Source organism: Oryzias latipes, chromosome 8 (assembly GCF_002234675.1).
Source record: "Oryzias latipes chromosome 8, ASM223467v1".
NCBI lineage: Eukaryota > Metazoa > Chordata > Actinopteri > Beloniformes > Adrianichthyidae > Oryzias > Oryzias latipes.
This window is the reverse complement of record NC_019866.2, coordinates 9,151,739-9,163,898: the sequence shown is the minus strand read 5'-3', so window position 1 is coordinate 9,163,898 and position 12,160 is coordinate 9,151,739. Positions and strand designations below refer to the sequence as shown.

The 12,160-nt window shown below is 35.5% G+C and overlaps 1 protein-coding gene across 1 annotated transcript; it reads left to right on the top strand.

Moving 5' to 3' along the window:
- Positions 1-3,448: 3,448 nt before the first annotated feature.
- LOC101165641 (adhesion G protein-coupled receptor E1) lies at positions 3,449-10,810 on the top strand. The gene is made up of 20 exons (XM_011478089.3): positions 3,449-3,585; positions 3,685-3,789; positions 5,134-5,226; positions 5,456-5,623; positions 5,699-5,851; positions 5,953-6,099; positions 6,273-6,395; positions 6,487-6,530; positions 6,615-6,716; positions 6,939-7,092; positions 7,299-7,421; positions 7,506-7,696; positions 7,802-7,966; positions 8,070-8,264; positions 8,543-8,760; positions 8,922-8,982; positions 9,062-9,153; positions 9,394-9,562; positions 9,690-9,785; positions 9,998-10,810. The coding sequence occupies exons 2-20, from the start codon at positions 3,759-3,761 to the stop codon at positions 10,037-10,039; spliced, it is 2,367 nt and encodes a 788-aa protein (XP_011476391.1). The 5' UTR covers positions 3,449-3,585; positions 3,685-3,758; the 3' UTR covers positions 10,040-10,810.
- Positions 10,811-12,160: the final 1,350 nt, after the last annotated feature.

The window sequence follows — 12,160 nt, the reverse complement described above, 5'->3', positions numbered from 1 at the left end:
ATCCAGCAGAAGATCGAGACCTCCCCCACAGACTGTGTGGATGAGGAAGCAGCGCAGCCATGACAACACCAGACTCCATTTTGACCTTTGACCTTCAACAGGAAGATGTTGAAACAGCTGGCAGACAACGAGGCCCCTCCTCATTGTATGAGAATTCAGTAAAAAACTAGAAAAAATAAAACAAACACAGGCGAACAAAACACTAAAACTATACAGTGTGTACGCTATCTCAGTACTGTCAGGAAGAAAGTCTGTGAAATAACAGGATAAGCTCTGGATGCTGGCGACAGTCATACTGGAAGTCACTGTTTGAAAATATAGACAAACTGATGGCAAGTGTACCTCAAGAAGAGCAGATTCACCATTAAAACTCAGATTATAATTATTAAGGTTGCTTTCTCATTGATTTTAAAGAAAAACATAAGAAAACACAATGACAAGACAAAAATAAACACTATGTTTAAGAATTTTTTTTCAAACTTAAGGTGGAAATACACTTTGTCCCATTTGCCCAATAAACTTAAAAGAAGCTAATAAAAGCCAGATGTGCATAGTTTCAGCAAAGTGAAATGGCAGTGAGTTCCCACAGTAAAAATATACACAGCAGTTCCAGTGTAAGAATCTTGCTTTTACAAAACTATCAAATCCTTCAAGATTATTGCAAAAGTATGAAAAAATATTAGCTTCGATCAATGAAGACTGTGATGTGATAGCTGTGATAGCTGAACCAGGGATGTAGCTTGTCTGTGTAGTATATAAACACTGTTTTGGGTGACACTTAAGTAACGATTATGTTATCCCCAAGTATCTACCAGCAGGGAAGGGAGAACTCCCAGTGACCTAACCCACAGTTGTCTGCAAAAAACGTGAGCTTTTGGTTTGTCCAAAGCTGTAACTAAAGGAAATTATGCAAGGAGACAACAATTTTGAATGCAAAATTACAGAAGGTCAAAGATGCTCTGGTAATGTAATCTAATACATGAAAAGTTTACATGAGTTGGTAGATATTTCTTATCTTAGGAGTGAATAGAATTGTTTTTCTGTGTGAAAGTGGTTCCTGTGTGACTAAAAGCTAACAAAAGTACAAACCCAGCTTCACAGCTCAAGTTTCCTGACATTCACATTTATTTTCCTCACTATTTTTTCTACAACCTCAAATCTGCACCTTGAAAGATTATCACAATGAGAAATAAATAACAGCAATAAATTATTTCAATAGCAATAAAAAACAGCTTTTTCTCTTTAAATTCACTGCAAACTGAAAGTACCGCAGTTCGACTTATGAGTTTCCTTTTCTGTAATTTCTTAGAAGTGAGTGTACTAAGTGTTCCTGTGACCGGATACAATCAAATGTGTTGTCAAAACAAATTGATATACCATAGCTTCTTTTCACACATTTTTTCTGGGTAAGTTTATTTTTTAACAGTTCATAGCTGTGTCCGAATATTTTTAGTTTTCTGTGTGAAAACATACTAAACATTTAACAAACAAGTCCCCAAAGGGTTGTAGTCTGTCATCCCCATGTATTCATAGTTACAAAGCAGAAAGGCCCCTTCATTGTTTCTAAAGCGTTAAAATGTGAAGTGTGATGCAGCAATCATCGTGTGATTAATGTACCGGTGACTTTAGGCTGAAAAGGTGCTGAAAATGTAACAATCCAGATTTATATGTGGGCTTTTTTTCAGTTTCTTGCTGTGTGGGAACCATTCAATGCAGTAACGATGATCCTCAAAAATGCCTGAAACAGAAAATAACAGTAACATACAAACTAACTAATGTACTTTTTTGTGTATTGACCAGTACGGGTTTTTGTTTTGGCTTTAGGAGTTTAAATACTGATTAAAACTGAACTGATCAATTTTGTGCTCACTCATTCAGGAAGTTGGGTAACATCAAAAAGTGTGAAAACGCTTCTGGGTGTTGCTCAAAGCCTTCATAAAAGAAGTTGACAGAAAATGGAGTGAGCCAAGACTTTTGGAAAAGGTTTTAAGCCTGTTCTTTATTTTTTAATGTGGTCAAAAGACTGAGATAGATTGGTAGCGCAGTATATTGTTTGTATAATTATTTTTTTTATTTGTTTAAGTCTTTTTTTTTTCTTTTTTTTTTTTTTGTTTATTTATTTTATTTTTGTAATTATGGTTTTGTACTGTGTAATATTACTTTTTGAATTGTTTGTTTTTGCTTGTTAGAAACATTTCTGAATAAATCATACATTTAAAAAAAATAAACCATCAAGGATCCGCAGAAAAAAAAAGACTAAATGTTTCAGCAAAAATATCTGCATCTGCCACTAATGTGAAACCCCATCTTGAACCATTCCATTTCCTCTCCTCTTCACCATATTGCCACAAAGTTTCTTCCAGAGCCATTCTAAATCAACTCTTTTGTAGCACAAGACATCCATGCCAGTTTTGAGATAACAGAGGGATTTCATTAAATCAGATTCAGCAGCCCCATGATCCCCACAAGGATTCAGTGGGTAAAGAAAATGTATGGATGGATATAAGAGAAAAATTCTGTATGCTAGTTCTGTTCTGCACCAGTTCTCTTCCATGGATGTATAGGAAGAACTGCAAGAAGTGCTTACTTTAAATGAGAAAGTTTATTCTTGATCATTGTATCAAGTATTTACATGAATTCTTTTTTTCATACTATAAATTTAAACATAAAATTTTGTATTATTTTTCTGCTTATTGTTTTGCATGATTAAACTTGGTTCTTTTTCTATATGTATGTGCAGCGTGTTTGTGTCAAAACCTCTGCAAAACAGGAAGAGATTTTTGCACAAAAACCATTTTGCTTGGTCAAATAATAATGTTAAAAAAACTACGTAAAACAAGACAACAAAGTTTGCTAAATAAATACTTTTTAGAACTGTTGTTTTAACAAATTGAGTTTGGTGTGTCTTATGAAGAAGATGTGTGAGATTGTGTTTTAAATGCCTCAGCACCCCAGAAAAAAACAACAATCCTCATCCATTTTGTTCATGCTTAGTGGTCTGTCATCAAGTCATTTTTTTCTAATAAAAGTACAGACAGTTGTTTTTCAATGTAAAAAAACACTATTGTCCTAAGTAAAAGATTAGTATTACATCTATATTAAATTCAGCATTGTTAACGTTGGCACATTGTCTCCAAAGGAGCAGTCAGCAGCAAAAGCCATATACATGTCATCATGTACATCAGCTGGCTGTGTGCATGTGTGTGAGGGGGGGGGGGTATTTCAGACTGCAGGACTTTAGAAAACAATGAACAATGTGAACCACTAAACTCTCTTAACCCCTCTATCCCCAGTCAGATGAGAACGCAGAAAGAAAAATGTTTAAACCACCTTCACAAAATTCAAACATCAGTATTATACTTTTTGGCATGGGGGAGCTGCTGTTGCTGTTTCCCTCGACTGTCACCCCACCCCATCAGCAGCGGTAGTTCATGAAACACGACTGCTGCTTGCAAAACTGTCAGAGGCGTTATTCAAAGGAAGAGAGAATGACCTCCCGAAACATCTAGTTATCTGAGCATATCGCAGCAACTGAAAGAGCAGAGAAACAAGAGAAAGACAAAGGAGACTGAGAAAAGAAACACGGTATTCTATGTGATTAAACCTTAGCTGTGTTTTAACATCACATTTTTTGGGATGAGTTGTAACTAAATCTATTTTTTCATGTCCATCATTTGCCTCCAGTTTTGAGATTTTTTTTTTCATCCGATTTTTCTGAATTTACTCGTACACTTGTGAGCATTGTTGGTCTTATCGTCATGACAAGGAAAAGGAGCTTCCTGTTTCTGGGTGAGTAACATCTGTCTTCTATTTATAGAAGTTGGCTTAGACATTTTCAAAAAGTAAAGCAAAAAAGAGCATTAATTTATGAATAGTCCATCTACAATATGAATCCAAATCTAAGCTGACATTGTATTATCCTAAAAGATTTAGATTCGTATCTTTGAATTGTCAGTTTGACAATGACTGTTTTTTAATAATCTGTTTTATTTGAACAAAACACGTTACACAGAAGTTGTGTAAGCTGTTTTGCTGCTAAAAATTAAGAAAGTGTCTCAGTTCACTGTAACATTTATGGATAAACACACATGAAGTTAAGTGAAGGAACATCTTTTGATAAATTAAAAAAAAGAGAATGAGAGAAGCATTTAGAACCATGTTGCTTTCATTTAGACAGACCACTACTTGTTAAAATAGAGGGAGCTTCTGTTACTCTGTTTCTTGGTGATATTTATAAACCCTGAGCTAATTTTCCACTACCCACATTGCTTCTTGCCTGATAGTGACCACAGTCACAGCTGTTGTCGCTCAGTGGAAAAGCTAAGTTTTTCCTCTTTTTAAGTTTCTTATAAAGCAACAGGAAACTGAAATAACCCTTTGATATTTAATACGAAAACCTTAAAACTTAACTTATTCGGTTGGGGTTCTCTTTGCTGAGTGGTGGGATTTTTCCTACCTTTTGTAGCACAGAAATCTTTGAGACAAAAAAAAGGGAAATGTTGGTCTGGTTATCTGTTGCAAATAATTAAGTTTTCTTGTCTTTCCCTTTTACTTACTGGTATGTTCCAGTTTTTTTCTATTTCTTTTTTTTATTTTGTTGATGATGTTCTCACAATTTCAGCTTGGTCTCCAGTCAGATAGTAGCTATGTTGCTCCACATACCAAGAAATGTTAGCGTTGTCCGAAGTTAATGTAGAAGCTTTTAATCTTGATTTTTTTTTTAAACACACAAATTATTATCCTCCTACTTTTATAGGCTTTTTATCACACTCCCCTGGTGTGATCCAGGAAACCCCATAGTCACCATTCTGGGTGAGCACAACATAAAAGGTCACTACTGGTGATTGTACCACACCAGATGATGTTTCCTCACACACAGGAGGAACAGTTCTCTAGACACCCATTTGTGAATCATTTTGAATTATAGCACAGTGCTGCTGGAACAATCTGAGGAAATGAGAGGAAAGGTTTTTGTTCTTTCTGCTATCCCTTTTTATTTAGTTCAGAACACATCAGGTTATTTTTACGAGCTGATTTTTTTCCTGTAACAATATAACATAAAAAAAGATGAAGTTAATGATTTGTTTTTGTTCATCTTTAAATGTAAATGTGGTGTTTCTTTTTTGTTTCCAGCACTCGTCCTCTTCCAAACCCTATCCCTCTCCCTATCCCAACGCACAGTCTGCCCAATAGGATTTGTGATGAATGAGAATCAGGATTGCATTGGTATGACAAAACACATAATACTGTAAATAATCAACTGTAAAAACATGCTAAATGAGTAATAGAAAAGGCCTTGGTGCTGTAACAAGTGTTTGCCTTTCGATTATGATGACATGCATCATAGCTTTAAGTAATTTAGTTCTGTGAAGTTATTACAAAACATTTAAACTCATGTAGTATATTTGTGTTATTAATTATCCTCATTCTTTATATCCCTGCCTGATGAATTTAGAACATGATGAATGTGAAAATGAGGAGGACTATGATAATGGAGGGTTATGTGGGGAAAATGCAGTCTGTAAGAACACATATGGCAGTTTCTACTGCCAGTGTGCAGATGGATTCGGATCATCAACAGAGCAAGTGACTTTTACAAATCCATCACCTGGGCAGTGCAAAGGTAAGTTACCTCAGTTATACTGACGTCCAATCTCCTCAATTGCTTGTAAAAAAAATCCTTATCTTTTGTTCTAAGACATCAATGAATGCCAGTCAATGATGAACATCTGTCCAAATAATGCCGAGTGCCACAACTCCTCCCCGTATTATTCCTGCATTTGTGAAAGCGGGTTCCACTCTTCCACTGGGGTAGAAAGTTTTCGTTCTGGTGACAACATTACATGCGAAGGTATTATGATCGTTTCCTCTCCAACTGTGTGATTTTGTGTGTGCAGTTCAGCCTCAGAGTTCCTTTCTCACGTCTCCACATTTCTATTTCCACTCTGGTAGATATTAATGAATGCCAAGAAGAAGAAATCTGTGGTCCAAACGCATCATGTATCAATACAGAAGGCAGTTTTCAATGTTTCTGCAACGCTGGCTTCAGATTAAAATCTGGAAATTCTTCCTTCACTGGAAATAAAGAGCAGTGTGAAGGTAGGCACTTTGGCATAAAACTACTAATAAATATTCATCTTACAGTAACTGACCTTCTCCATTTAACCAGTTAACCATTTTGCATAATCTGATCGGATCTATTTGGATTATTTATTGCTGTTGTGGTTGTTACTGACAGAAAATGTTACATTTTTTCTTTTGTTCTTTTTAAGACCTGTGTAAAATTGATCTGGCAATCTGCGGAAATGGAACCTGCCATCAAGGAGCTACTGGTCATTACTGTTCATGTCCCTTGGGGTTTACAAACTACGGCAACAATAAAACCCGCTGCACTGGTAAAGAGACAGCAACAAATACAATAACCATCATCTATCTTTGGTCACTAGTACGTACAATAATTAATCAAGATTTTTGTTTTTCTTTTAGAGCTCAGCTGTGACATTTTTAAAGATGAAACCAGTCTGAAGAAGGTAATCCTATGTCAATCAAGTTATTCATCTTTAAAATGTATTTCAATTGAGTTTCTTTAGTCTCCTCTAATTTTTTTCCTTCAGACATTCCCAATGGTGCATGGTCACATCATTCAACTGAGGAACAGCTGTTTGGACCTCACAGAGAGTGAGACTCCAAAAGAAAAGAATGAATACTTACTAGAGGTGCAAACAGCAACTATAAATTTGAAAAAAGAAGTTTCCTGTGATCAGATGAAACATAACAGGAAGTTCTACTTCTCACTTTACTATAGAGGCATAAAGTACATTGTGCAGACAATTTTCGTACTGTGATATGCAGTCCAATAGTCTGACGTCAGTGAGACTTTCTTGTTTTCACTACGCAAGCTTATGTTGCTTCCTTTCCTCCCCTTCCCTGGGTTGTAGTTCCTGATATCTTTGATCGACAAACTGTTGTCCAGTGAAGTCTTCAATGATAACAAGAAAGTCTCCCTGTTCCTGAACTTTGTGGAACATGCTCTGAGGATCATAGGACCTTTTGTTACACCTCCAGGGAGAGAAAAGTTGGGGACATACACAGGTAACATAAAAATATGAAGAAGAAGGTTTCAAAAAAATGAACGTCTCTGAATTGCGACATGCATGGTTCATATTTTTTTCTCTTCAAAACTTTTTCAAATTTTGTTTACATGTATGGAAACTTTCGTTTGCTGTATACTTTAAGTAACTTTACCTGTGAACTATCAGACTATAGGAATTAACATTTATTTTTGTATTTTAATGCAGAAGTGAAAATGCTGGTTTATAAGGGGTCTGAATTGCCTCGAGGACCAACCACTCTATCTTCCAAGCACGCTAAACTAGACATTGACCTGGAAGTAGCTGCTGGTGATCAATTGTATTACCCAGGTAATTATAATCCTCTAAATAATACATCTGAGCATGTTTCATTTTATTTATTAATTCTGTAATGTCCTTTTGTTCATCAAATAGGCTTTACAGCAGTTTCCTTGCTGAGTTATTTCAACCTGGAAAAGTTTGCAAATAGCTACTTTGGTGGGATAAAACCCCAGAAGAATGAACGCTATCAGATAAACTCTAAAGTTGTGACTGTCACAGTCAGTAACACAAACACAAGCCATCTCAAAGAGCCAATCCGATTGACCTTGTATCACCTTGAAAAGGTAAAAAGCTCTATTACCATTTATTTGTCTGGTTCTTGTTAACAAATATGCGGCAAACTGATATTACAAAACACAGCAGTAACTTTGGGTTTATTCATTTCACAGACCAACCAAACTTTCCACACCTGTGTGTTTTGGGATTTCTCAGTGGAAGGAGGGGCATGGTCCACACGAGGCTGCAAAGTTGTGATGTCTAGCCCTGAATACACTGTGTGCTCCTGTCAACACTTGAGCAGCTTTGCTGTCCTAATGGCCCTTTATGACACTGAGGTTAAAACCCTTACAGTATTGACATCTGAAGATTTCTGTGCAGAATGAGCTGCATGTGAGTGTTTCATCACTGTGCCAATTTAAATATTCTCTCATCCAATAGGATAAGTTTGACTTGCAGTTGATTACATGGGTGGGCCTGTCTCTTTCACTGGTTTGTCTGTTCATCTGCATCTTGACGTTCTCTATGATCCGCTCCATCCAAAGCCCCAGAACCACCATGCACCTGCACCTCTGCATCAGCCTCTTCATTGCAAATCTCATCTTTCTTGCAGGCATCTCTAGGACAGAGAACAAGGTAAATACTTGCTGTTCATGTAAATGTGCTGAAAGTGTGTTAAATCCCAGACATGGAAAAAAAGAAGTACAAGAGAAAAATGGAAAGAAAATAAAAGAACTAAGTTCAGAGATCAGGAAAGGTTAGAACACAGTCAGCAAATAGCGTACGTTGGCAAAAAAGTTTACTTAGCAAAAAACACTTATTTATTTTTGGTCTTTTCTCAGACCCTTGTATTTTACTATAACAATTTTCTTTTTGGTTGATGTCATGCTGGTTTTCATCTGTCTGTTCAACAGGTTGGGTGTGCAGTGGTGGCAGGAATGCTGCATTTTTTCTACCTTTCAGCATTTTGCTGGATGTGTCTGGAGGGCATCCAGCTCTTCAGGATGGTGGTTCTGGTTTTCAACACCAACTTTAAAACATTGTACATGATGGCAGGAGGCTATGGAGTCCCAGCAGTAATTGTTGCTGTTTCTGCATTGGTTAGTCACAAAGAATATGGCACTGACAGACAGTGAGTTCCCCAAATTTCTCATTGTATTTCAACTATTGAAAGTTACACTGCTTAGTTCATTTCTTTTTCCTGTTTAAATTCGTCATCTTTAGTTTTACTTTGCTTCTGCTTATTGATTAGAAATTTGATTGGGATAAATGATCTTTAAATGTGTATTTCAGTTGCTGGCTGAGTTTGGACTTAATCTGGAGTTTCTTTGGGCCTGCCTGTGTCATCATCATTGTATGATTTTTTTTCTTTTCTTTTTTTTTCTTTTTTATTGACTCCAGTTTGTTTTAAAACCTTTGTATATGTCTTTCAGGTCAACATTTTCTTCTTTCTAATCACCGCCTGGAAGTTGGCACAGAAGTTCTCAAGTCTAAATCCTGACCTAGACAGCCTGCAGAAAATAAAGTAAGTTATAACTTTTATCCAAACAACTTCAATTAAAAACACCCAAATATAAACTGCTTTATTACACAGCTGTGTTAATAGTTTCTTACTTTTTACTTTGTTTTTAATGATTGCTGCTTGCTTTAAAAAAATAAAAATCACATAAGTTAGTCATTTAAGTAAGTATGTCCGTTGAAATGAAAATCTTCAAATGTTGCAGTAGCTCCAAGTGATTGCATGGGTCCTTGTTGCCCCCTACAGGGCATTTACCATCACTGCTGTTGCCCAGCTGTGCATACTGGGAACAATGTGGATCTTTGGGTGTTTCCAGTTCGAGAAGGGCACAATTGCCATGACTTATCTGTTCACCATTTTTGGAAGCCTTCAGGGTGTGATGCTCTTTGTAATGCACTGTCTACTTTCTAAACAGGTTGGTCAGCATCTTTTTTTTTAGAAATAATTTTAGTAAGCATGAGCCAAAAAAGCAACAAAGTCAAATTAGGTCTCTTGGCATTTTATTTTAAGAAATCATAATTATGATATTTTCATAAATACAGATAAGGGAAGAATATGGAAACATCTCGTCTCAACTCTTTGCACCTCGGAAGAAGACCTACTCAGAGTTCAGTTATTCTCACACAAGAAAACCACAAGTAAGCCCTTCTTTCTGTTTCAAACCAGTGTCTTGTTTTTTTGTTGTTGTTTTTTTTGCACAAATATCTTCAGGTTATTATTCTGAGCAAACAGGATTCTCAGAGTCTTAAGCTAATAGAGTATTACAGAGCAGGTACATATGTGTAGTGTACCATACTTTTCACAAAGATGTTCTTGTTAATAATTGAACTCATCCTTTTGTCATCCTAAGGGATCCAAAAGTACCCAGGACACAGGAGAATCTCAAATTTAAGGAGCTGAACGATGAACTGGGACAAAAGTACAGTTGGCTAAAAAACACAACTTATAGTCACTTTGCTTGCTGCTACTGCCATGTATCATAATTTGTGGACCATATTGATGAAATATTTTATTTTGTAAATAGTATTATTAAATATTGTTTTATAAAGATTAATCTTTTTAGAATGAAAGAATACATTTAAAATATATTTGTTTAGTTATAATTTAGCAATCCAGAAATGTTGTATTTTGTCAGTTAATGAAGCACAATCCAATTTAAAACTGAGTTATTTCAGACTTATTTTAGAAACTGATAGACAATGACAGTCCACAACCTTTTTTGTTGAGGCTTTGTTTTAAATGGCTGAGAAAAAAAACTTTTTTTAAATACTTTGAAATAAAAAAACTGTTTCATCAGGTGTATTTGATGTTTGCCATAACATTTAGGCACTTAATTTAATGAAAATAAAAGTCAGAGAAATATTAGTGATAAAACCTCCCTCTCCTTGTCCACAGCCTTTGAATTGTATCGAAAATGAAGACAGATTTTTACTTTGAATGAACCATTTCATATATACAGTATCAAGAAGCATGTCCAACAGTCTAAATGCTTGCTTCCCCAAATGTGCAGAGATTTTATTAAACTATTTGTGCTTTCAAAGTCTGTTTTAGCATTGGGGTAATATTTCTGCTCAAGAAGTTGTTTGCCACTCACTTGTAAAAGCTAAATTCCTGTATTTTTACTTGTCAAAGATTAAATAAATACTTTCTACAACCAATTTCACACTTGAAGCATTTTTGTAATAGTTTTAAATAGATTTTCTTTACTGAGATCAGTTGGCAGTGCTTACAGTAAAAGAATGCTCGTGGACACATAGGAAATGGACTATTTTGTGTTCCTTCCTGTATGCGTGAGATAAAAGACATGATTTTCCTGATAAAATCTTGGACCCCCTGAATCGTCTGTTTATTTTTTCTTTCTTTAAATCATTTATTTTTTAACCTTTTTACTTTATTTTGATGTCATATTTCACATTCCTAACAATCATAGCCAGTATTTTTGGCGCAGGTCAGCTTTTTAATTTATATTCATCCAAATGTTTTTTCCGAGAACACTTGAAATTCAACTTTGAACTTTTCTTTGTGTCTGCTTCTTGTTGTACAAAGTTATGAAGCCGGAACTGTAAATGGTTCAGACTCTATTAAAACAGTGTGCATGTACGACAGATTGTTCTCAATGTCTGGGTTAGTTGGTATAAACCAGAAAGACTTTGAAGTACTGGTCACCATGGTTCCAAACTCTGACTCTGTTTTTGTGACAAATATCAAAAGTTACAACTGAGTGACCAACAAGTCTATGTACAACTTTAAAAAGTTCAAAAGTGTAAAAATACAAAATGACCGATTTTGAATATCATTGTTCAAAAATTCTGCAGGCACTGGATCAGTGGATCAATAATACAAAGCCTAATAAGTGCTGGAGGAGATCCAGTTTGCTTCAGAGGATGAGCAGCAATGATCAATAGATGGAGGTAACGCATCCAGTACGGATGTGGCTGAAAGGAGGGTAGAAAATGCAGATCAGATAAAGAAGTTCTCTCCAGAGTGAAAGAGGCAGACAGCAAGATGAAGCAGGCAGAAACTGTCAGAGAGGAAAAGAAGAATTAGACAGTGAAGACAAGGGCAAATGCGTTTTGGAAATCGGGATTTTTAAGTTTTGCACATTTGGAAACTTTACAGATAAAACCCAGCATACTTTTTTCTCACTGTTTTTTAAGCTTCATCAGAAAAACCTTCTATTTATTTAAAGGTAAGTTAAACTCATGATTTAAAATCTTTTTGTGTATACTTTCTATATTAAAAATATGTTATGTTTATTCCTCTCTAATAAGATGATGACCAATAGGGAATCTGTAGGTAAAGGAAAGCAGAACAGGTTTTAACTTGCCTTGATGGATCTGTGGTACTGCTAGGATTCCTGAGAGTAGTAGTGAATAAAAATAAACTGGAGAGACTCAGATTCTCTGATTACAAAGATCTTTAAAGAAGCCTAATAAAAAATAAGAACTGCACAAAGCGTTTTCGGGGATTTCCTTTGTCTTACTTTGTGGACAGTTTTTTTTTTACTAGTTCA